General features: G+C 39.0%; 1 protein-coding gene across 28 annotated transcripts in view; it reads right to left on the bottom strand.

Annotated features, from left to right (window-relative positions):
• CALD1 (caldesmon 1) overlaps positions 1–26,718 on the bottom strand; it is a 194,548-nt gene that overhangs the window by 79,511 nt on the left and 88,319 nt on the right. For 13 of the 28 annotated variants that reach the window (XR_011648869.1, XR_011648868.1, XR_011648870.1 and 10 more), the window contains one exon: positions 25,238–25,356. The exons of the other annotated variants lie outside the window; for them this stretch is intronic. Coding sequence is in view for 8 of the 13 variants with exons in the window: in XM_071215287.1 (XP_071071388.1) it covers positions 25,238–25,311 (74 nt within the window). In the remaining 5 variants the exon portion in view is untranslated. The remainder of the gene's footprint in view (positions 1–25,237; positions 25,357–26,718) is intronic. 28 annotated transcript variants of the gene reach the window in all.

The raw sequence follows: 26,718 nt of genomic DNA, 5'->3' as shown, positions 1-26,718 counted from the left end.
GGCTGGGATGCTGGGAGTCCAGCTTTCAGAAGGTGTCTCTGAGGACTGTACTAATGATCTTTCATTGGCACCATGAACAACTGGGCCAGCCGTTCTTTAGCAATCAGTAGGGGTCACATATATGTAATGCTTCAGGACTCTTTTACTGTGAAAATGACAGTCTGGGCCACTCTCAAATTACTCAGAGCATCAAGGAGAACTTCATTTCTGGATACCTTACTGTTTAATTTTTCATCAAAGAGATTGTGGGAAGGTTTGAGATAGGTCAGTGCAATGGAAAGGAATAGCTCCCTACTACAGGGTGGTCCTTTATTAATAAAATATGATGTTTAAAAACAACTTTTCCTTCATGGAGGTGGTGGACTGGAGCAAATTATCTGTTCCAGACTTTATAGTATACAATGGTTGTTTAAGAGCAGCTTCTTCCTTGGAGCAATTCCCTAGGGAAAAGCGAGGCATGTGGGAAGAGCTGTGTACATTGCCCTCATGCACTTAAGACACACACACACAGCCACTCAGCTCCCACAGAAACTCACTTAAACCCAAGGGGAACTTAATCACTTGGGAAGTAATTTAAAGGGGATCTTTAAGAAGGTTCTTGGGGATACATTTTCTTATAAAGAAATGAATAGTCTACACTCTTGGAACTAGGCAAAAAAGTCTTGTCTAGACACCTGCTCACTGAGAGGTGAACAGGAATAAGAGTGAAGGGGTCACTGCATAATCTTCAGGCAGAGCCTCTTTCCTTCTTCCCACTGACTCCTTATAATGTCCCTCACCCCCAACTGATGGGATCCCATCCTCCTGTGGCACTGCACATGCTCACTTAAACTATATTACTAAATACTAACTCACGATAATGCTTTTCGATGGATCCTCCTAAGAACTCTTCTCATGAAATACTCTGCTCTCCCCATCCCCCTGCTTTCCAGCTCTCCAGTAACTTCTTTCCTTGCCTCTCTTCCCTGCTTCTTGGCTAATGTCTTTGTGGTCCCCACTGCGTGTGACTCCTTGTCTTCCACCAGAGTCTTTGTGGCCTGTGATGACCCAATTCTCTACTATTCTTCGCCTTTTCTGCAGTGCAGGCCTGTAATCTGGACTTGGATTGCTGTACTCTCTTATTTCCCTTATAATAATAGTCATACAGCCTTTTCCTGGCATGGTTTGGGGTTTCTTTTTGAACGTTTTATTCTTTTTATTTGAATATTTACTATAAGCAAGTCACTGAGTTAAGTGCTGTGGGGGTTTCAAAGATAAGAAGGGCAGGCCCAAAGGGAGATAAGATATGTATACAAACATCTTAATACAAGATGAAAAGCAAGCAGTACTCGGAGAGCAGTAGAGCTAAAGTTCTATTCGTCAAAAAGCAACACCCTGTGATAGAAGTCCCAGCGTTTAATCGCCAGATGTTCAACTTCTTCCATTATTGAACCAGACTTCCTCTTGCTGAAATACAAAGCCACTTACCCCAGTTAGGGCCACAGGTATTAAGTCATCCTTTGGTTCTTGCCTTTTCTAGGCTAAATGCCAGTGCCTATTTTCCAACCATTTAATATCAGCCTGAAATACAACAACTCTTCAAACAGGAAACCAAAACTGGACAGAATAAAGGTTTGACCAAGACTGGATGTGCCTGGCTGAAGTCCCGGCACTGCCTGCCATGTTCCTGTTAACACATCCTAATGCCATTTTAGCATTAATAACAGCATAGCTCACAGAGACAATCCATTCATTTTTTGGGTTACATCCAGAGTCCTTCTCCTCCCATATTTGGTCTTCAGTCAGTCAATTTCCTACATATATCTACAGAGCTATTTTTGTTTTTATTTTTTCCCTTAATACAGGCAAATTCACACTGTGTTCCAGGGCCCACTGTTCAACTTTTTCAGGGTACTTTATGATATATTTCGCTTGTCTACAGTCATGGCAACTTAAATAGGAAACTGAGGAACACAAAGCTTGTTCTCAAAAAAGGGAGACCAGAGTCTTTCAAAGAGCACCTACCTGAATTTGAATATCCGGCTGTCTAATTATCTATGAAGACTATAATATAGAGTTCAAGATTCAAAAGTGCACGGTATCTATATTTCTGCCCACCCCCACTTACTAGATTGTAAGCTCCTTGAGGAGGGGGATTCTGTCTTAACCGTCTTTGTGTCTCTCCCCTTGCCCCAGATGGCACAGTGCCTGGCAGGGAGTAGACCCTCTAAAATGTAAGTTTCATAAATGAAGTGGCCCATATGGCTTCATAAAGAGCAAATAGTGGCCTTGACCAAGTTAATAAATTTCTTTCTGGAATTGGGTTGGAATGTGAGGATAAGTGATGCTTCAGTTGCCTGGTCCCAACTGCAGCTAAACTGTGCCTAAACTGTGCCTACCACTGAATCCAGACACAACTAAACTGTCCCTAAACTGTGCCTACCACTGAATCCAGACACATTGGGGCAGCACGACTGAGTGGGGAGTTGGACCTAGTTTGTATGTGGGCTTGAGGGGTCATTTGCTATTACTTGCTTTGGAATGGTACCTTAGCCCAGCCCCACTGCTGCATGTCTGTCTCCTGAGGACAGGTGGGCTGCCAAGAGGAGCTGAAGTTGTTTCCACAAGGCATTCACTGAGCCTAGGGCAAGCTTTGGTGCCTGGGTGACAAAGAGTAACAGAGGTCCATCCAGAGTACATGATCGCTTCAGAATTCTGAGGACTGAAGGAAATACAGGGCCACTCTAGTACTTTGAAAAATTGTATAACAAGGGCCGGAGACAGTCTACAGAGGCCCAAGTTCTAGGGGTGGCCAATGTAGTGGCAGTGGAGGCTTCTCTGCAGGTAGCTTCATGGCAGTGGGGTCAGGGTCTCCCTGAGGCAGGGACCTAGCAGCAGGGAGCTTGCACATGGTGGTTGATCATATCATTCATGATCCTGTGCAAGAAAGCCCCAAAAGATTCCCTGAAACAATTAAAGGAAGCTTTCTAAAATTGGAGATGTCCTGCATGAACAGGTAGTATTAAGAGTTTTATTATTATTAATGTGACTCTTTTGGAAGCCATAGGTAGATTTTGATTGAGGACACAAGGGTAGTAACTACGAAGTTTCTCTATGTTTTTAAAATGACATTTTGTTTTAAATATTTTAGACATGCTAAAACAAATAAGGAATACTATAACAAACACCTGAGTTCTCACCATCTAGCATAAGAAGTAAAATTTTCAAAAATAACTTAGTCCCTGCTGTGTGCTCATCTAAGGTTGTATTCTCTTCCTCACCACTGGGAGTAGCTATTCTGAACGTGTTTGTGTCTGATCCACTTTCTTCTAAGCTAATCCCTTGTACTGTTCCACCCCTTCAGAGCATTCTGGTCCTACCCCAGTGGGATTATCACCAATGTCACAATTTGGTTTTAGGATGAACCATGATGAGAGCGGAACACGTTTCACTCTGTCTTGATGCTCCTGTATTTTTCACAGTGGAATTTAGGTTTCCTTATCATGATGCTATCACTCAGTTAAAAGGAGGGCATTCTTTCCTTCCCAAGGCCAAACCTTGAGTTCAGCCTTCCCCTGATAATTCTTCTTCTTAAGCTTATCCCGACCTCTAGCTGTTCCCTCATTGGCAATCTAACACACATCTTCAATCAGTGCTGTACACCCTAACATTTATCATACAGAGAACCGGTGTCCAGGGAAGGAATTATGCACATTTGTCACCAGTTGCCTGATGTTTCCTGGAGCTTTCAACATTCACCAGACAAGTCCATCCCTTCTCCTTTGTCTAGAATGCCTTTTTAAAATTCTCTTTGCTTGCCTGAATTCTATTGGTTCTTTAAGAACCAGTGCATAGTCCAACTCCATAAAGTCTTCCTAACTCTGACTTTATTTTTTTTTGTATTTTATCATGTTCATAGAAGGAGAGAATAGGCAATTCGAGTTAACTCTTGCTTGTCAGCACTTCCAAGCTAATTTGCTCTAAGGATCTCCATTTCTGCTTAAACTCTTTTGCAACCATTATAGAATTATTTAGATCTATCTCTAAGCTCTTTTTAATAGCTGGAGTTTTTAACCAGCTGTACTATTTTTCTCTTGGAAAGAAAAGTTTCTATCAACACTTCTGGCCCCCCAGCTTGAAAACACAGTTTTAAAACTTTGAAACAGTGCTTGGAAATAGTAGGGCTCTAAGAACAATTTCTTGAATGAATGGCTGTTGAGGCACTCCTATAAAACCCTGGTTTTTGTCTCAGGGAAAATAATATCTACCTTATATAATTCTAGTAAAGAAGAGTATATATGAAGGATATGATTTGTTCCCATGGAAAAATGAATCTAGACCATAGCAATATGCTTTAGAGTAGATTTGTTGTACATAGATTCAGTAACCAAACTGTGAAAGGAATTAAGAAACTATCATAGGAACTCTATGCAGGCGGAAAGGTCAATTCTTCAAAGAGTGCATATTAGTTCATAAACCACAGAATTATCAGTGTGTATCACTCTTGTTCAAAGTATCTAAATATTTCCACAACCATAAATTTATTTGCTGGCGTCCATTTTATGCATCTGGCTATTAAATTTACAAATGACCTTTATAGTTGGAATCTAATCCAGATTTTTCCAGTGATACCATATAAAGTCTTTAAAAAAACATTAGTTTCTATTTTAGGGGGTGGGCAGTCTGCATTAAAACATACTTGTTCCTCTTGCTAGACAAAATAGTTAACATGTTTTGGGAGTTAGGGTTTAGTGCTATATATGTGTACTGTCCAAAGTACAAATACATATTTCATATTTGTACTTTAAGGCAGTCTATACAAAGTACAAATATATACTACGCAAAGTACAAATACATGCATACTTTATATTGGTACTTTAAGGCAGTCTGCATTAAAACATTTGTTCCTCTTGTTAGACGAATAGTTACAAGTTGTGGGTAGTTATGCTTTAGTGCTATATATATTTGTACGATATAAATAACACCTTGTTAGGTACTGTTCTATTTTACAATTAACATATCACAATAATTAGTACATAATTATGACCTATCAAATATAGATAGAAATATATGGATAGAAGGATATACACAAAGGTCTTATTTATTCCTTGTTCATGTGTACATGCCTTTCTCAACAAATAAATTATAAACTTTTTGATGGCAGGGATATTTTCCAATAGCAACTTTGCACCTGATACTACCTAGAATGATACTGGGCATATAACAGATACTCAAAAAACAATTGACAATTTGCACTGTGTGTTGAAGGGAACAACAATGGAGTAGAAATGCCACACCAAGAAGGCTAGTTGACTGGTCTTCCCTATCCACGGGGTGGCCTATTTTTGTAGTATTCATCATGGTACAGGATCTAGAAGCTCAACTGCACTGGAAACTGGATCTTGGGAGACGGATGGATTCACAGACTCACAAGAGACTGATGTATAAATCAGAATGCCGATAATAAAGATAAGAATGGATGACCTCCCTCTTCAGTTCCTTCAGAGAACTCACTTCCGAAGCACAACATTCCCATTCCACAGCAAGGATGTCAGGATGCTGTACCCTTGCTTGTGGAATGGGATTGTTTTGTGGGTGTGGAGAGCAAAGGAAGGCAAAATCATCATGAGGACTATCTCATCCAAGCCAAAGAGAGACATCAGGAAGCACCTCTCCAGTAGAGAGAATACTTCTCACGTCACAAGATTGAATAAACTCTGAGATTCAGGTCTTTCTCACCTGACTATTGCTAGATGTTCCAATGCCAACCTTCGTCTTGGACCTGGCATTCGTGCCAATCTCTTCTGCTGGCCTTTTCTTTCTTTAGACTTGCTAATAGTATAGGTTACAGTTAGACTCCACTTGCTTAAATATGGTGGACCTAATGCAATTTGACTCTTATATGTTGAATTTATTAGAAATGCTCTTTTGTAAAATTATTGGGTCCTTGTATGGTAGCAGCCAGAGGCAGGTGATTAGAGATTGATCAGGAGAAAGTTTCTCAGCTTTGTGATGCTATTTTACTTTGAAGTCACCAACCAATCAGATCAAATTTTTATTAGGACTAAGGCAAGAAAAGAAAATGGATCTCTTTTTTGCTAGGACCAGGCAAGTTTTTTAGTGAAATCACTTAATTTTTAAAAATCATATTCACTTTTCTCATTTAAATGCCAAAAAGTTGACACATGCGACAACATGGATAAACCTGAAGATATCATACTGAGTCAAATAAACCAGACACAAAGGACAAATATTTTATGAGCTCACGGATATGGAAAAATCAGAATTTTTAAGACTCATAGCATCAGAAACTAGAATACAGGTTACTAGGGGCTGCAGAGTGGGTAGGGAATGGGGAGTTAAAGCTTAATTAGTACAGAATTTTTGTTGGGGGTGATGGAAAAAGCTTGGTAATGGAGGATGGTGATGGTAGCACACATTGTGAAGTAAATAACACCACTGAATTATATATCTGAATGAGGCTAAAGGGAGAAAATTTAGGTTGTATATATGTTACTAAAATTAAAAAAAAAAATTCTGTGTGGGGTGTTGGAAAAGTGTTGATAACGAATAGTGGTGATGGTAGCACAACACTGTGAATGCAATTAATACCACTTAATGATATATTTGAATGTGGTTAAAACAGGGAAACTTTAGGTTGTATATATGTTAGTAGAATAAAAGAAAACAAAGAAACATGGTAGGAGTATATATAATACAAACAGTGAACTCTAACATAAACTATGAACTATAGTTAATAGTACAATTATAATAATATTCTTTCACCAATTGTAACAAAGCTACCACAGTAATACAAAGTTCTAATAAGGAAAACTGTGTGTGTGAGGTGTGGAATATGGGAACCCTGTATATTCTGCATGATTTTTCTGTAAACTACAATTCCTCCAATTTAAAAAATTACATTGGTTAAAAGGTTGTACGTAAATCTTTGGAAATGAATGGAAATGGTGAGAGCACATCATGGTGGTTGTGACTAGTAGAGCTATTATATTGGTATGACAGTGGTAGAAAGGGAAAGTCTACGGACATATATGTTACTAGTAGGAAAGCTAAAATTTGTAACATGGGACTGTACAACATAGTGAAACCTCATGTAAAATATGAATATGAGTGATAGTGCATAATAACTGTTTTTACAAAACATAAATACAAATACACTAGAGAGATGGAAACAGAATAGCAGCTATGTATGGAAGGGGAACCATAGAGAGATTGAGAGGTGATGAGTTTTGTTTGGTTGGTTTTTGTTTGTTATTATTATGATTATATTACTGAATAATGAAAATGTTCTAAAAATGATTGAAGTGATGAATGCACAACTATGTGATCATACCAAATACTACTCATTGTACACTTAGGCTTAAAAAAAGCAATCTCGAGTTTTGTTTTTTTTTATTTTAAGACTTTATGAAAATGACAAAGTAAAATAGATGATACTTATACAAATAGTAGCAGAGAGTCACTTCAAATTTGAAAGCCAATGATCTGAAATATGACTTCAGCTTTCTAAAACAGGTCACAAAGTAGAGAGGGCTAGTGTAACCTGAGACTCTCCTAGGTATTTTAGAATTCAGAACCTTTCTAGGATAACTTCAAATTATCTTTCCTCCTGACCCTTTCCCAGTAGATCTGAGAATTCTTTGTTAGATACAATTCTGTGGCTATTTTATTGTGCTTCCAGGTCTATGTGTTCTGAGTATTCCAGCTCACTAGCTACTTTTTTTAATTACAAATTTTAGGTTAACAAATTAACCAAAGGACGTGCTTTTATAATTAAGAAAGTCAGTGCCTAGTGGCACACACATGGTACCAGAACCATTGTTTACTGAATTCAATAGAATTTTAACTTAGTTTATGACTACTATTTATAAATACTCTTCCATCTTTCTAAACAACACTTTTTTTAGGTGCATGAACTATTCACAAAACCAAAAAATGCTCCACTGTAATAAAAATTAATCCCCATATCTTGATTTAAAAGATGGGGTTTGTTTTTTAAGATTGATTTTATTTATTTCTCTCACCTTCCCCCCATTGTCTGCTCTCTGTGTCCATTCGCTGTGTGTTCTTCTGTGTCCCCTTGCATTCTAGTCATACGGCACCGGGAAACAGTGTCACTTTTTTGTTGCGTCATCTTGCTGTGTTAGTTCTCCGTGTGTGCAGTGCCACTCCTGGGGTGGGCTGTGCTTTTTTCACATGGGGCGGCTCTCCTTGCGGGGCATACTCCTTGCACATGGGGCTCCCTTACTCGGGGGACACCTCTGCGTGGCACGGCACTCCTTGCATGCGGCAGCACTGCATATAGGCCAGCTCACCACACGGGTCAGGAGGCCCTGGGTATCAAACCCTTGGACCCTCCATATGGTAGGCGGACACTCTATCAGTTGAGCCACAAACTGCTTCCCAAAGATGGGGTTAATGCATTGCTTTATGATTCTCTTTTTTTTTTTTTTCCTTGGTCCATCATTACATCCCAATGCTAGAAAATAATCCAACACTTAGAGTCTAAACTTACGCCAAACTTGCATGTTAAACCCTCTTATTTCAGACAGTATATTGATAACTACTAGCCTGAATTTGGCTCATCTAGTTCTGCTCATCCCCTTTGGATTAATAGAAAATTTTACTCTTCCTGACCACAAACTTGGTCTTTCATTAGAGGATTTTTTTTATTATATAGTTTGTTCACTGCTGGACTCCTGAGGGTTTGGTTTGAACCCTGTAATTTGATGATTATCTGCTCTTACTGTGCAGATGTTAATTGCAAATAATACCAAGGGCTGGAACACTTCGGCAAATAGGCCAACAAAAGGGAGTTAACTCTTACCGTATCAATATCAATGCTTCAATATTGCAACATAAGTGGTCGAAATTATATGATTTAAAAGTCCAATTATCCTTAATAATCAGAGAAATAAATGAGTCTTTTAAAATCTCTAGAGGAAAAGACATGGAGTCAAAATTTCAATAGCTCCACGGCTCAGTAGGAGAAGGTATGAACCCCAGGAGAGATATTCATGGTATCAGAACTCAGAGCACCTCAAGGGTCATTGATACCTCTGCTGCCCCATAAATAGCTTAGAAAATTTAGCAGAGTTCTGCCTTGATGCACAGATATGAATTGAAATATTCATTCATTTATTCATTCAATATTGTGTGCTGCCCAATGGAGAAATTAAAAGTGAGTAAGCTGTAGCTTCTGATCTAGAGTAACTTTCAATTTGGTGAGGAAAACATAAATTGCCATAACACAATAAAATATGATAATAATTAGCATTCATAAAAGGTGCAGTGGGAGAGCCCAGGGAGAAAATCAGCCTCTTTGGCCACACCTGGGGAGGTTTTTCCCGAGGGTGACCGTTGACCAGGCAGGCCTTCAGGGGGAGTAAGAGTTCACCCAGAGGAAGAGGCTTAGAAGGAGAAGACACAGCAGTGTGCAAGGGCATAGAATGTCTCTAAGCTCAAGACCTCTGCCAACTTAGAGGCAAAAATAGACCGTGCTATTGGTGACCAACAGCACGGTTGTCTTATAAACAGTTTGATTCCAACTGGGATAGAGCCATCATTTAAAGTCTTATGAATTTTCTTCTTAATTCACAACCACAGAGAAGAAGAAGATGAAATGACTTACTTCTTGTAAACTGCAATTGAGGTTCTAAACCCTTTCCAGGGGTGACAGACTCTAGGGAGAAAGACAAGTCACATTTTATCACCTTTTCCTCTGAGTCTGATTTTTGAAAGCCTGAAATGCCTGAGGGCCAGTCAGATAGCATAAAGAAACCAGCAGAGTGAGAAGTGTGGAAATTCCTTTGAAACACAGTCTATGACCAAAATGAAACCTGGAACTCTTTTGATAGTTAAATACAAGTGAATTTCATTTAATTTAATGATACAGGCACCTCGACATGTCTAACGATAGATGCAAGTCACGTGCATCACCCTTCACACTTTCAGTGGTATTTTTCCATATCTCACTTAGTTTTCTCAGCCACCCTAAGGAAATTTAGTTCCATTTTGCAGAAAATGAAGCCCAGATCTACTGACCCTTTATCCAGTGTCTTTACTTTTACCCTTGATTTAAAGGTATCTTCTTTTGCGTGGGCTAGAGGACGTTGTGTGGATTTACACTTATAGGTGGAACAGCAGGCACAGCATAATGCAGAGGAAAAAGCATGGGATTTAGAGTTAGATAACTAGGTTTCCAGACTTAACCCTGTCACTGACCATTTGCTCTTGGCCATGTTGCTTTTTGAGCCTGAATCTAATGATTTGGATCTCTGAACCCCTTTCAGAGAATATAGGACAGAAAATCTTATTTCTGACCACATAACTCAATAGGTCAACAGAATCTCTCTCATAGCAAAAATTCTGCACTTTGGGCAAAGTTCTCATGAGTAACATATCCCTTTGGGAAGGGACTGCTTCCCTCAACCATAGCCCCAACAAATGTCACAATGAGATAAAACGTATATTCATGTGCTATGATGTGAAACACTTAGGAATTTAGGATTGGGAATTTCTCCCCTGCTTCAACCTTGAGTTTTACAAAAACTTTATTCTTTTCAGTTCAAAAACCATTGAGCATTTGTAGCAGTGTTACGCTCTGGGTGTCCAGGATATACTATAAGGATGCTTGTTCAGAGAAAATACATATTTGGGGGATGTTTTGCTTTCATGGTTAGATGGGAAGCACTAAAGGCTCTTAAAAGGGAGTAGCAGGAAGGAAAGGGATCAGATTTCAACTCCTTCTACATCACAGTTGTGTCCAAAGCCTCTTAGCAGCAGTTCCCCTCTCATTTTTGTCAAAGGAAGAAGAAATGATGAGGGAATGTTACATCTCCAGAAGGGGACCCCACTGAATAAAGATCAAGATTTACAGAAGAGTTCTGATTAGAGAAACAGAAGGACTGTTTGAGGAAGGAGTGGGCAGAGGTATACATCTACTGTACTTGCCAACAGTGCCTTGAGAAAGATGCAGTCTAATTATACTTGATGATGCTTCTTGTCTTTGAACCAGCATGATAACCCATTGTCTCATCCTGCTGGTCTGTTGGTTCACTTCCTGCTCAGTTATTTTCCATATTAGTCTCTCAAGTTCCCCAGAAAAACCTGCCAACACTTTAAGGTTTTCTCTGGAAATGAAGATGGATTGACTGCTGCTTTTCTAAGCAGGCACATTAGAGCAACCCAGAAATAAAGGACTCTTTCATTACCTCGTGGCCGGTGCCCACTCTGGGGGTTATCTAGCTTTTATTGGGAGAGGCCCATGAAGTATGCAAAACTCCCCCAGGACAAAAAGACCCAGTCTAGCCTTAGAAAAACAAAAAACACATCTTGAGCAATTTCCTGGACACTATCAGATTCTTAAATGGTAATGGAAAATGGAAGCCAGTGAAGATGTGGTATAGGATAGTCCATGTCACCCACAATGGAAAACATGAAGGCCAGAAGAATTTCTTACTCTAAACAACATGAAGTTTGAAATACACTCTCTGGAGATGCTCCCGAACGCACAAGCTTATAGCTGCTATTTATAGTAGCCATTGTGTACTTTATCAAGATTTTTATTCCAACAAAGGAACTGTATGTGATGTGGGGAGTTATTAAAATGGAAAATAAACCCTCACATTTTAACTTAGTCAATTGGTACCAATCTCAAATGCAGTGTCAGATATTACTAATCTAGACTAACTGAAGGAAGGCCAGTATAACTTAGGAAATATTTGAAAAGAAATTCAGTTTCGAATAATGTTCAAGTATACCTAGGAACCTTCATCAACCTAACAAACATTAGAAGCTTTTTAAAAAATTAATAAATATAAATGGTTTATAATTTGCAAGTTAATCTTTTTACTGTAACTGAATGTTCCTAAAGTGCTTTAAAAAGTTGTACTCTCGTGGAGTTGTCCTGGGTGGTGCTTCACAGACAACTACGGGACATTGTAGATCCCCCCAGGGCCCATTGGATGGAACGTGGGAGAGTGTAGGCTATGATGTGGACCATTGACTATGGGGTGCAGCAATGCTCAGAGATGTACTTACCAGGTGCAATGGATGTGTCATGATGATGGGAAAGAGTGTTGCTGTGGGGGGAGTGGGGGGTGGGGGCGGTGGGGTTGAATGGGACCTCATATTTTTTGAATGTAATATTTAAAAAAAAGAAAAAAAAAAGTTGTACTCTCAAGTTTGAAAACTAAACCATGGAATGCAGCTTACGTATTTTACATGTTAATCAAACTCTGTATTTACAAATACTTCAGGTATATTTTTTTACAGTCCCTGAATAAATCATAAAAGTTCAAAAATAGAGAAGTTTGAATTAAGAAGATTTATGGTAGATTAAAATTTGATTTTCCAACTGCTGATGAACATTGCTAATTAGATAGCAAACTAGTAAGAAGTAATTTTATTAACAAAATAGGCACATTATTCCTCTTCAACCTCATTCACAGGTGAGAGAAGAAATCCACTTAGGCTTCTATTACATCATTCCAATATCTCATGGCTCATGCCCAGTGGTATTTTCTTGAAACACTGTTGAGGACTTTTGGGATAATACAAGGCAAGATCTTTTCTAGAAGTCTTCAAAGCAATTGAGATAGACTTTCCTTGACTAAAATTCTTGTCTGCCATTTCCATATGGTGACAGCCTCAAATGGAAGGCTTTCTCACCTGGCAAACCAAAGGGCAGACAAGCTATATTCAACCAATTTTTTTGTGGTTTTCATGACATTTGACTTGATTTTGATGAGAAGGTCCATTTCACTTGTATTCAAATATTGTTCTAATTAGATGCAAATGACTCAGCTTTTGGAAAATGAAAACTTATTTTTAAAAGAATTAGTCTACTTTTCTTCTGCTGACGAACTGTGTTTTCACAATATTAAGAGGAATAGAGGAAAAGTGAAAAATTCCAATACCAAGTGTTTGTGATGCTTGGAGTAATATAAGTATAAATCCCCACAGCTACCTTGGAAAGTACTTTGGCGCTGGCTAGTCAAGTATTTGTATAGCCATCATATCAGCAGATCGTCCCCTAAGTATATACCCTAGAGAAACTCTTGCACAGGATCACTCGGAGACATATTTTTTTTTTAATGTACATAATAGCATTGCCTGGCATGGCAAAAAAAAAAAAAAGTAAATAACCCAAATGCCTGTTTGAGAGTAGAATGAATTCATAAATTATGATTTATTCATATGGTGGAATGCTATAATGAATGAGATAAGATATCCTCATCAACATGGATGAATCTCAAAATCAATACTAAATTTTTTAAAAAGTCACATATGTAATGATTCCACTTACATAAAGTTCAAAAAGAGACAAAACTGTTTAGGAATTCATACATATGTGGTAAAACAATAAAGAAAACAGGAATTATTGATACAAATTTTAAAATAGTGGTTATTTCTTTGGGGATATGATTGGGAAGGTCACAAGGGACTTCAAAATATTGACGATATTCTATTTATTAAGCTGGAGAGGGTAAACAATGATTGTTTTATTATTATTTAAAATACTCTGTTCAATCACTTAATAGAAAAGCCTGAACTGGGAAAGGGGCAAGTTCTGATGGAGTCAAAAGCAACAGACATTACCCAAGCCGTTCTGGGGCCTTCAGAAACTTCTCAGCTGCTTTCTCCCCTTTGTAGTCTCCCTTAAATTCCTTTTCTTCAAAGCATCAGTTATTTCAAAAACAGTGATGAATTTGACTTCCTAAGACTCAGTATAAAGATAACATATTTGAGGGAAGCGGACTTGGCCCAACGAAAGATAACATATTTGAAATCTGTGGTACGACTTATCCAGAGAATGAATTTTACAAAAGTTTTCCTCTGATTTTCTTTAATATTACATATATACATACTCGGAGGTCTCCAAAAACGATCTGAGGTACAGTGGAATCTTGCTTCTAGGAAAAGGGAGCAAAGAGAGGTAAAAAGGATTTGCAAGTATCTAGCTCAGAGAATGGAATATTGATGAACAGCTCAGTAACATCCTACCAACATAAGATTTTTCTGTGGGTGCTATTCTCCCTTTATTCTGCCCCAACAATAAAACTAAAGGCATTGAAACTGAAGCAAAAAGAGTTCCTGTTAGACAGAGAAAAGCTCTGACAAAGTCGAAGAGTTACAGAAGTCCTTACTCAAGACACCCTTGCAGAATAGGTCAGAATCTAGGGAGCTGACAGTTTGGGACAGTTTCAAAATAGGTGGTCTGCCAGTCTAAGCCTGTGTGACAGGACCTGCCTGATACTTTTTTTTTTTTATTGACTTTGTAATAATATTACATTAAAAATATATATGTGAGGTCCCATTCAACCCCACCCCCCCACCCCCCCTCTCCCCCCCCAACAACACTCGTTCCCATCATCATGACACATCCATTGGATTTGGTAAGTACATCTTTGGGCACCTCTGCACCTCATAGACAATGGTCCACATCATGGCCCATACTCTCCTCCATTCCATCCAGTGGGCCCTGTGAGGATCCACGATGTCCGGTGATCACCCCCGAGGCGCCATCCAGGGCAGCTCCACGTCCCAAATACGCCCCCACCTCTCATCTCTTCCTGCCCTTCCCCATACCCATCGTCCACCATGTCCACTTTTCCCAATCCAATGCCACCTCTTCTATGTGGATATTGGATTGGTTGTGTCCATTGCACCTCTATGTCAAGAGGAGGCTCAGATTCCACATGGATGCTGGCTGCCATCCTCCCATTTTCAGTTGTAATCACTCTAGGCTCCATGGTGTGGTGATTGTCCTTCTTCAACTCCATCTTAGCTGAGTGTGGTAAGTCCAATAAATCAGATTGTAGGTGCTGGAGTCTGTTGAGGCTCAGGACCTGGCTATCACATTATCAGTCCAGAGATTCAAATCCCCTAACTATATCTTAAACCCCAACGTTAACTGCACCTCCAGCAGATTAGTATGAAAGTCTTATGAAGGGAGATCCCATCTGAGTCCAGATTCATCACACATAAACACCATTTCCAGAGAGGGGCCATCTGCCCTGGTAGTAAACCCCATCGGCCATGACCATAACTCTCATGGGTCTCTTTAGCCTTCATAGGAACCAATATCTGGGGGTTGTATCTGCTTTATCTGTCTCTCTGACTCTGCTCAGTTTTGCATGAGGGCAATCCTTCTGCCAGCCTCCAGACTCTTTTTTAGAAACTCGTAGCCATATAAACTCATTTCTCCTTTCCATTTCCCCCTTACTTTAGGTCAAACAGCATTTTAAAGTCATGTTATTTTATGTAGACATGGATATTCTGCTGATCCGCATTGAACCTTCCATATAAGGTCCTTTTCCAGTTGCATCATCAGTTGGTATTTGATAGTGGTCCCTCGTTGCCAGGGAGGCTCATCCCCGGGTGTCATGTCCCACGCTGGAGGGAAGGCATTGCATTTACATGCTGAGTTTGGCTTCGAGACTGGCCACATTTGAGTAACAAGAAGGCTGACAGGAGGAAATTCCCAGGCACAATGTTGCTCTAGGCCTTGTTCTTATTTTAGGTTTATCAGCTCACGAGCATAGTCATTAGCATCAGGGGCTCACTGTTGAACCCTCACTCCCTCCCGGTCCCCGCCGCTGTACCTGGGAGACTATCGCTGCTCCCCTAGGGACCACGACAGAGCACCACTGGCCAGGAACCCAGTACCCCCCCTGCTGGGTTTTTAATTGTTGCCACTATGAGTATATCCAATCATTACCATGCACCCTGGACATATGTTCTGTACAGCTCCCTGTCAGCCATATATCACCTGTCATTGGTATCCCATACCAGTATCCCTCCATTGCCATTGTTGAAACACTCTGTGATCCAGAACTCCCCGAAATTTGAAGCCCAATATAATGTCATGGTCCCTTACTAGGGAATTCTGCCTGATACTTTTTAATGTCATGTGACTCTAGTCCCAGTTCAGGTTTCTTGGTTACAGGACTTCACAAAGTTTTTTGTTTTGTTAAGTAAAGCATCTTTAGACCAGTATGGTCTCCCCAGTTTGCCACAGTCCCCCTCGCTTCTTATTGCCTTACACTCACCCACATTCTACATTTACATTGCCTGTGCAGCTTCTGGGGGCATTTGAGTTTGCAAACCCAACCCTAGAGTCTAAAGTCATTTCTTCTCCTGGTTTCTTTGGTCTTCATACTTCCTATCCTGACTTCATTCTCTCTACCTTTTCATCCCAAATATATGTAACCACCTCAGAATCCATATCTGTCAAACAATTACCTTTCTTTTCTCAAAAGCACATTTTAAATCCAACTTTCTTTGGGCCCTGTCCCCATATTAATCAATCATAAGATGTATTTACCAGTTCTCATTCACTGAATATTTTCTGAGTGCCTAAGATATACCAGCTCCTGCATACATAATATTGAAAAAGGCATAGCTTATGCTCACAAGGAACTTTTCCTTAGGTGGGAGAAAATCAATTACATCAATGACTAAACAATGATAGCACCATTGATAGAGGTGTGCACAGACCACGGACAAATAAGAAATAAATGCCAGATATCAGGGAAGGCTTCTTGAAGGAAGTAACTTAAAAGCATTCCGAAGAATGAAGAGTGTTCTCACAAAGGAGGCCAACAGGTTTAAGACGAAAAATCAGTCAAATCTGGTCTTTAGACTCCTGACTCAAAACATTTCATTGTTGAACTTTCATTTTTGCAATATCACTTCATATTACCAATCTAAGAACCAATGGAGACATTTTAAAATTGTATTTGTTGGTTAATTAATGTAACCAATCAGTTTAGTGAAGAAAGTGGTTTTAGTTACTTTTCTTTTCCTTGAATTAGTCAGCTGTTCAACAACATCAATTGGGATTATCAGTGGCAAATAGAAATGGCTGATGCATGGCAAGCTTGTTTCTTATTGCACTGGGAGCAATTTGCAGTGCTGCATACTTCTCTAGGGTTCCAAGCTTATACAACATAAGGACTCTAAGAGTCAGGAGAGGATCTTGGGAAAGCCATGGATCATAGGGTCCCAGAAAAGCTTCTCCTAAATTCATATGACCTCATTCAGAATTTTTATTTTTAAAACAATGAATCATTCAGGATACTAGTTACCTCTTTGGGTGGAGAATCAAGAGAATGGAATTGGAGAGGGACTTGCAGAAAGATTCAACAGTATTGGAAACTTTCTAGTTCTTAAGCTGAGTGATGGGTTTATGGGGTTTGCCTTATAGTGATTTATAATGTCTATATACATTATGCAAATTATTTTGTATGTATTCATTCTGAATAATTAAAATGAATAAAATCCGTGATTTTGACTAAATTATTAAAAAATATAATGTAAAAATTAGGAAAGTAAGTTTTTAAAATATCATTACAGTATTTATAGATATTGTTGGAGCTGAGAGGTTTTTAGTTGCTCCTCAAATAATGTTGAAAATCATAAATTATATAAGATGAAAAAAGAAATCTTAACTTCACAAGGCAAAACAACTTTAAAATACTTTATTTGAATATTAAATATGCATGTTATGTTGAGATTAAGACTTCAATATAAGACACCAGAATATCCTGTAATTTTTATCTTGATTTAAAATCATAAGTAAAATGAAAAAAAGACTTTTTAAAAAAAGAAGGTAAATTTTCTTTTCCCTATGGAGACCCTCATACCCACAATTTTCTCATCACTTTCAAAGTGGCTATCCAAACAAGCTTGAAAACAGAGTACAGATTACACAGCCATCTGAAGACATGAAGACCATGTTATGTGTCCAGTGACTCAGAAATCCCAGAAGATAGCTGCTGAGAAGCCCAGTTTCCTGGGAGATGACCCTGCAGAGGCCTTTCCTCATAGCTCTTTCCTCGGTATTTACTCTAGCCGGTGGGAAAAGAGCAACAGCCATAACATTTATGGGGCACTTATCATGCTTTAGAAATTATACCAAATGCTTTATATGTGTCAATTCACCTAATCTGTGTGAAAACCTTATGAGGAAGGACTGTTTCGATGGCCATCTTCCAGATGAGAAAATGTGCTGAGGGACGATAAGAAGAGTTACCCTTGGTCAGCCAGCCAGGATTTGAACCTAAGTCTGCATGACTCTACATCCCACCCTTGGAAGGCACCAGGTGTGTGTCCCATTCCAAATCTAACCCGTCCTCCCAAAAGATAGTAGTAATAAAGGAGAAATACAAATTCCTTCTCAAGGAATCAAATTAATTCTTATCTCTCCCATATTTAGAAAGCAAATCTTTTGATGAATTTGAATTGCTAAAGCAAAATGGGTAAGGGTGGAAAGATCCTGCATAATCACTTAGTTTCATAGTTGAACTTTGGTTAAAGAAATCTTGCCAGAACAACATATACCAAAAAAAAAGTCTTTCAAAATCGATGGAAGATAGAGTTCTCTTTGCAAATCACCACAGCTGTTTTGTCCTTCTTGATTCAGATGACAAAGTTAATTACCAGTTTCTAACAATTAACTGTTTAATCTGCCTATATACTGACCATCATTTTTAAAAAATTTTACTTACCATGAATAATCTGGCCTAATTTCCTTTTATTTAGAAATGTTATCCATAAACTGTGGTTTTAAAAAAAGCACTCTACAAACAATACATTCAAATATACACTATCTTCCCAAAATTATGCTCTGTTTTCCTAATCAATCGCCATAGCATTTTCTACAGAGAGAGAAATCAATGGAGCTTGTTTATTCAGGCACTCACATTGTGCAAGCAGAGTGAGGGTTCCTGAAACAGTCTCTGCCTCAGTTTAGCTGGATAATCTTGAGGAGGTCAGCACCCCTAGCCTTAAGTTTCCTCATATATAAAATGAAGCTTTTTAGATTCATGAGTCTAGGGATTCTTGGCATAGACTTCACGGGCCCCCAGGAGGTCTCTGGCTGGAGGTTCAAGACTCCAGCTTGCCAAGTACCAAGTTTTGTGGGTGCATGTGTGCAGTTTTCTTGGAGGAGAGTCCATCGCTTTCATCAGAGATACAAAGCAGTGTGGTCCAAAAACGAAAAAGTAACATTCCACTGCAGGAGGTTATCCATACTGTTAGTGACAGTCTTAAGCTTTTGAGTGATGATGTGACTAAGTCTCTGTCCTAATGGCAAATACAGTCTTATTGAGAAAAATCCAGAAAAAGTAAAAAAAAAAAAAAAAAAACAAAAAAAAACAGTTATGCCAACAACATTTTCTTTTTCTTGGCTTGAGGGGAAAGGCTTGATCTTTTCTGTTCCATTTTTCTGTGAAATGGGAATAATATGGGCAAACAAAATAATGACGTGTCTACACATGTAAGCATTTTACCTGAATAAGCATAAAGAAAAGTTCAATTAGGCCCAACTGCCTTCTTTTAATCTGTTGTCACAGAACTGCTTTAAATGGTTGATCCTCATTTGGGGGGGTTATTTTGGCATTGTAGAGATGATGGACCTTCAGGAGTTGAGACATGAAAAAAAAAATCCATGATCAATGGAGTGAGAGAAAGAATGATAGAGGAAATATATGAATATGTAAATGTATTTAATTCTTCATATGGCTGGACACAAATAAATGATCCCTTAGGTGGAAATTATTTACCTCATTTTGTCCAAGTCCCTACATTTAAGGTGGACTGACCCTAAACAATAGAAAATAAATAGAAAAACTTCTCAGAAATATTTTTAAATTCCTTTCAAAACAATTCCTTGAAATAAAATCAAATTAAAAAACAAAAACTTAGTTATCAAAAAAAAATTTTTAGGAGGTACTGGGAATTGAACCCAGGACCTTGTACGTGGGAAGCAGGCACTCAATCACTGAGCTGCATCTGCTCCCCAGTGAGAGCTGGTTTGTTTGTTTGTTTAGGAGGTACTAGGGATTGAACCCAAACACCATATGGGAAGCAGGCATTCAACCAGTTGAGCTACATCTGCACCCAACAAATCTTATTTGTTTGCCCCCTTAGAATGATCAATTTTCTGAGAGAACTGAGGGAAGGTTTCAGCAAATTGAACTCTAATGATTTAGGCCATTTCAAAGGAATATTTTATTTAACTTCCTAAGGGGAAACAATTTCCTGATTACAAAGTCATAAAACATTCCATTTGAAAATATTTTTTTCTATTTTAAAATTTCAAGGTCATGATGCTAAGCATTTTAGTAAAAGTGTTTGCTGTGTGTGTTTTATGTAATCATTAATTGGCTACAGAATTAAATTAAGTAAAAAAAAATTTCTGTCTTACAGTTCTGGAAGGTGACTCCATAGACCCAATGGATTTTTTAAAATTGCTTGTTTTTTTAGTGAGGTGAAAAGATTTACTTTCAAATATCTAATCATCAGGATATTTCAGAGGCCCACAAAAATGTATGAATGATGACAACAGCAAGAGTGTCTCCATTCCCTTTATTTATGTCTATTAGCCTCTGAATCTGATAACACAACTCTACAATAGGGGCCTTTCTTCTGATTAGAAAGAGGAACTGGGTGTGTAAAGCATGTGCTGGGAATGTACCAGGTTCACATCTCAAAAAGTAAGAGAGCTGTTTATTGTGAAAGCATGCCCAACACTGGGCGAAGCATGTCGGATTGCAAATTTCTCCATGGATGAAACATTGATTGCAGGTTTCTCTGAAGATATACCAAAGCTCAAACACTTGATTTGGTATTAACTCTCTATCTCAGGGGTTCTTAACAAGGGGTCCGTGAGCTTGAATTGAAATTCAGAAAAACACTACTCTTGTGGGGACATGTTGGTGTGGGTGCAATACATTAAATAATATACAGCATAGTGTGGACTTCGTAAGGAGTCTGTGGTTTTCACCTGACTCGCAAAGGGGTCTGTGGAACAAAAAAGGTTAAGAACTCCTGCTCTATCTGAAATAGCCTAACCCCTCCTCAGATCTTGTTACCAACCACACCTACTCGAAACTCTTCCATCAATAGCAAATTCCTGCTCTTCATCTTGCTTAGGGTTCTTTCATACTCTGAGAAGTGCAGAAAAGACCTTCATATTTTTTAAAATTTTGTTGTTTTATGGTAATATAAAATGTGTCTTCAATTCTTTGTGTGTTGTGGAGAATCAAATTAGATAATACTAATAATTAACAATGATGTTTACTGAATGCTTACTAGGTGATTAGCACTGTGTTAATACTTGGAAGTATTATCTTTTTATATCCCCACAACAACCCTGTGAGTTAGATACTACTATTTCTCACATTTTACAGAGGGGAAAACAGAGGCTTAGAAAAAGTGAATAATCAACAAAGTCACCTAGCTAGTAAGTGACAGAGCTGGGGTTTGACACCACAGCTGCTTAATGCCAAACTCCGGGCCATTAATTCCTATGCTATACTGCCTCTCTTCATTACTTCTTATGGTGTTCTTTTATTTATATAGAGCCTGAATATTCTATTCAGCCATATCTGTTGCTAGCAATCAGTCCACTTTGCCAGATATACCAAAAAACAAATGCATTTTTCTGCATTTGTTGAGTAGGAAGAGAGCTGGATTTGAAAAATATATCTCTTTTCCCTGATGACACAAAAATGCATGCATGCATAATCCAGGGTGGACATATAAGAGTATGGGTGGGAAGAGATCTGGACACAAATGAACCAAATGTTGATGAAGATGCACATGGACCAGGAGAAAATGCTTTAGGAGAAAAGGAGAAAAATAGAGACAGAGGCAGCGTAAGAGGGATTGAAATTAAAGGGAGGCAGAATACATTCTATTAATTTTTAATTCTAAAATTTTCATGAAATAGGTGGAGAAAGGTAAACAGCAAAACTAAGTTCTGGGACGCAGATGTGATTCAAGCAATTGAGCTCCCGCCTACCACATGGGAGGTCCCAGGTTTGGTTTCTGGTGCCTCCTGAAGAAGAGAAGCAAGACAGAAAGCTGATGCAACAAGATGATGCAACAAGAGACACAAGGAGGAAAGCACAGTGAGAGACCCAACGAAGCAGGGAGTGGAAGTGGCTCAAGCATTTAGGCACCTCCCTCTCACATGGGAGGCCCCAGATTCGGTTTCTGATGCCTCCTAAAAAGGAAGATGAGCACACAGCGAGCTCAAGCAACAAGGGGGTGGAGAGAAATAAATTTAAAAAAAAAACAACTAATTTCTTTATTTGTCCAAATAGGTAACTGACTAAGAAATACAGTTTAATTTGAGATGTGCACAGTGACTTTTCCTTAAAAAAAATGCATTTGAGATTTTCACACATTATCTACTCATTCCCTGCCTATAAATTTGTTTTTCTTCCCCTTTTGGTCAAGATTGCTCTACAATTACTAATCTACCCAGGACATAAGCTTCATGAGCCCTGGGGCAATGTCTGTACTGGTGACAGCTGTTCCCTAAGTCTGTCTCAGGAGAGGATCATGCTCTTTCTAGACAGTGAACACTTTTTTCATGATGGAATGAAGTACCTCTTCTGCACTGAATTTTAAGATTTCACCTCAAGAATAGAAGAGCCAAATGAAGGATAAGGACAAGGTAAATAGCATTAAAGTAGCAAAGGCTACAGGGCAGAAGAAGAGGGGAAGGGTGTTTTGATTAGTCTAGGTTATTGGAAAGCTTGACAATTTGAAATGGACTAAACTGCAATCCCAGAATGAGGTACGAGTACAACAGGGTCAGAATGAGGATCCATATGACAGGTACATCAGACAGATGGGATGCGGTGAGAAATGCCAGTCCCAAGCACACGAAAGCCACCATGGCACAAAGGATATGGTTAACATTAAAATCTTTTAAGAGATCTAATTCTGAGGAAGAAAATGTGTTAAGAATCTGGCTTGTTTTAATTTGGTTACAACATCTGGTGAGAGTACAAGTTTTACATTATTTATCATTGCCAAACAGAATGGTATCTGCTAATTAAGCTTAACAATCAACTTAAATAACAGTGTTTTCTTTTGGAAAGTCTTTGTCGATAAGAGGTAGAAAAGTCAACTGATTTTTTCTTCTCCGTGGGGCTCCTTCCCCAAAACTGTACACAGGGGTGCAGTAGGCAAAAGGCATAAGTCATCTTCAATAAGTGAAAATATTAGGGTACAAATTATGGTTGAAGAAAGAAAAATGTACTTTCTTGATCATCTCTTGGTATTGTATAGGTTTAAAAGCATTAAGCACACTCTTCCCAATTCTGCCATCCTGTGGTTCTATCCTCAGTGCCTAAAATAGAGCTTGGGGCAGAGTAAACACCCCCCCCCCCCCGCCCCCAAATTTGTCAAATTGAGTATATGAATGAATCTGCAGCCCTGACTTTGCAGCCACTCTGTTTTTGCTAATCCACTCTACCTCCACTGCAGACCTGGATTGATTTTTTTCTTCTAGTTATCTAAATCCAAAGGAAAGTTAGATCTTCTCCAGTCTGACCTGGGTTACACTGCATAGGGTCACGGAATCCTTTTTTCCAAAATGGAAAATTGCTTAATTGTTTTATCTAGTTTTAAATAAAGTAATATCTTTTTTTTTAAGGATTTATTTATTTATTTTTCTCCCCTTCCCCCCCACTCCAGATGTCTGTTCTCTGTGTCTAAGGAGAGCCGCCCAGCACGAAAGAAAGTGCAGCCTGCCCAGGGATGGCGCCGCACACACGGAGAGCTGACACAACAAGATGATGCAGCAAAAAGAGACACAGATTACCGTGCCGCTGACAACAACAGAAGTGGACAAAGACGACGCAGCAAATAAATAAAGTAATATCTGATCATTGTTTTAAAAAGAGAGAGAGAAAGTGTAGAGAGAGAAAAAGCATAGACAATACCAAAAGGAAAAGTAAAATAAAAATTACCACCAGTCTACCAGAGAAAATACCCACTTGCGTTACAGAGGAGAAAGCCAAGGTCTAGAGCTTAAAGGACGAGGGACCTGCCCAGGGTCTCACATGTCCTTTGTGTTCAGATCAAAACCATGATTTTAGAAGGCCCCTGATATCTGAATCTGACCATCTGTTTCCTGTACACACCCTAAACTTTCCCATCAAAGCTGGCTGGACCATAAAGCCTAACCTTCACAATTCCCATAGATGATCAGACTCTACAAAATTCTGAAAGTGAGCATGGATTTACTGAGCAACTCCCACAATAACAGAACTAAAAGGTTCATCTTGAAACATGAAAGGGTAAATTGACAAATGTAAGGAAGTACTACTCTCAAAAAAAAAAAAAAAAAGAAAAGAAAATGTACAAATACAGTCTCCCAAAAGAAGTGAAACAGATAGAAATGTAAGTTAAACAGGGTTAAGAGATGTTTGTATGAGACTTTTATTTCAGATTATTACACCTAGCTAAATAAGCTTTAGCATGTACATTCATTTTCAGGCTCACATTGAAGGAAGACAATATTTTCACACAAGATAGAACACTGGAAAGAATGGACCATGTGTAGCTGTGCACCCGACTCTTGTGCAAAGTCCTGGATCTGAAGAAACCAAGTTTGTTCACTCTAATTATAGTCCGCCTCTAACTGCAACAAATTACTTCTATCATTCCCCTCACATTGACTCCCTCATTCCCCACTCACACAGAATGCAAAGAAGCCAAACGTACTGAACAAACCTGATGGCCCAGGTCTATACCCTCAAAGCCAGCTCTGTTAGGGCTGCCCCTACGCTCACGCTTGATCTGTTCTCTGATACTGTTTTGTTTTGGTTTCCTGGCATACGTAGGCTACATGAAGGCTGAAACCAAGTCTCTCTTTCTCCATGCCTAGCATAGAAACTGAAAACTTGTTGGAGCTTAATAAATATTTGATGGGTAAAAATATTTTGTACCCTTTCAGGGAAACCTGAAGCCAAATAACACACCAACGGACAAACATATGATCTTGCCAGTTCGGGCACGGCCTTCAAGGCTGCCATGTCCACTCAGCATTGGTGCCCCTGCGCTCTCCCTGGTTCTCCCCCATATCCTGATTTTTTTGTTTCCTTTGGTAGTTTCTATTCCCTCTTTATAACCCCTCACTTCTTCTACACTCACTTCCTTGAGAATATATCACTCAGTATCTTCCACCTCCGGCTTTTATACTACCCCATCCATACCAAATATGTTCAAATTTACCTGTCTAACAATGATTTATCTCCTTTTTCCAACAAAAATTGCAATTTTTTATCTCCAAAGGCTTGGAGGAAATCTCCATTTGGATATGATTTCCATGACTGAAATTTAACACCCTTCCCCCAAGAATGAAACCTTTCCCAGCTTCCCCATTTGGGAAAATGCAGAGACCTTCCTTTTAGCGCCTCAGACTTACATTTTTTGGAGTTGTCTTTGAATTCTCCCCTCTCCTGAAAGGGTTGTTAATTCTTCCTCCACAATGACTCTCATATTTGGTCCTTCTTCTATTCCACATTTGCCATCCTGGTTCAGGCCCTTATTTTGATATACATAATACCAACCATTTCAGTACTGGCGTCCTCCTATGCTGGTGCACTGTAGATAACTGTCGCATACATACTTTCATCACACATAGCTCCCTGTACGTCTCTGTCTATCGTCTTTTATGTGAAATAGAAACACCCAAGACACGCAAGGCCAAAAGAAACACCAAGAAAGTGCAAGCTCATGAGCTCATCTTTCCTCAAGCACTCAGCAGGCATCTTGTCCTGGGCTCCTTATTTCCTTCCATCTCTGGGCTTTTGCTGGGGTCAGTCTGTCACCTAGACAAGGCCCCCTTTTCCTCTTTATCCCCATCATTACTTCCTATATGGCTGACCACCTCCAACAAGCTTTTCCTGACTCCTTTCATGAGGACGATGATCGCTTTTCCTTCTCTTGGCAGTAGTGTTTGGTTCTGACCGTATTGCCGTGTTGTTTCTTACTTGTTTAGCTAATGACAGTGGTTAAAATAGAAAGCCAGGTATGGGGCCTGGCCATTATGAAGTTCATCTTAATCTTCACAACATCCACACAAGTTATGTAGACACTGGGCCTATTTTACAAACGAGGAAACCTTGGCTTGGAGAGAAGTTGCTTGCTCATGGCCATGCAGCTCATAATGGCAGAACTAGGATTTAAACCCACAGAGCCCTGTTACTGTAAATCTTGCTCTGTGTGTGTGTGTGCACCGGCAATCCATAAAAGACCACCTATGCTGGCCAGGTTAAAAAAGGGCAGTCAGTTATCTTCTTCTGCATTCTCCATACAAGGAAGGAGACCATAATGCCCAAAGCACTTTTTGCTATAGGTGGAGGTTTCCAGTTTTCTACTTCAGGTTCACTAAGGGGGAAACTTCCCTCCATTTTTCATCTGTGCTTTGGGATCACTATAAGAAATATTGATTTTAAGATTGTTGTATAATACTTTTCTTCCTGTGAATGCCTAAGCTGCTTTTGACAAAAGAACACTGGATTTAAGTCACATTAAATACCACTGATCTTTGCTTTGAAGCCTAAAGTTTTAAAATATGCGCTTATGACTGTCCCTCATACGCTACTGCCTTACTTCCCCCACCTGCCCTCAAGTTACCATCACAGAGGCCTACACAACATAACAGCTTGCAGCCAGACTCAGAATCTCCACAGTAATATATTCTACTGCTATAAATCTTTAATAGGTACATTTCTGGATTTAGATGCTTTTCTAACAAGAATAAAATTTGTCATTGGTCCTTCTGAGGCTTATTGCCTTTACTCATTTAAACTGGAGACTTTCATTTCCTAAATGGTTTCAATAGTCAACATTTGGCATTTTTCTGTCATTTCAATATTATAAGTGCTTTTCTAACCTTTATTC

The sequence above is a fragment of the Dasypus novemcinctus genome, chromosome 5 (genome assembly GCF_030445035.2).
Source record: "Dasypus novemcinctus isolate mDasNov1 chromosome 5, mDasNov1.1.hap2, whole genome shotgun sequence".
NCBI classification, from domain to species: domain Eukaryota; kingdom Metazoa; phylum Chordata; class Mammalia; order Cingulata; family Dasypodidae; genus Dasypus; species Dasypus novemcinctus.
This window is presented reverse-complemented; position numbering and strand designations above follow the sequence as displayed.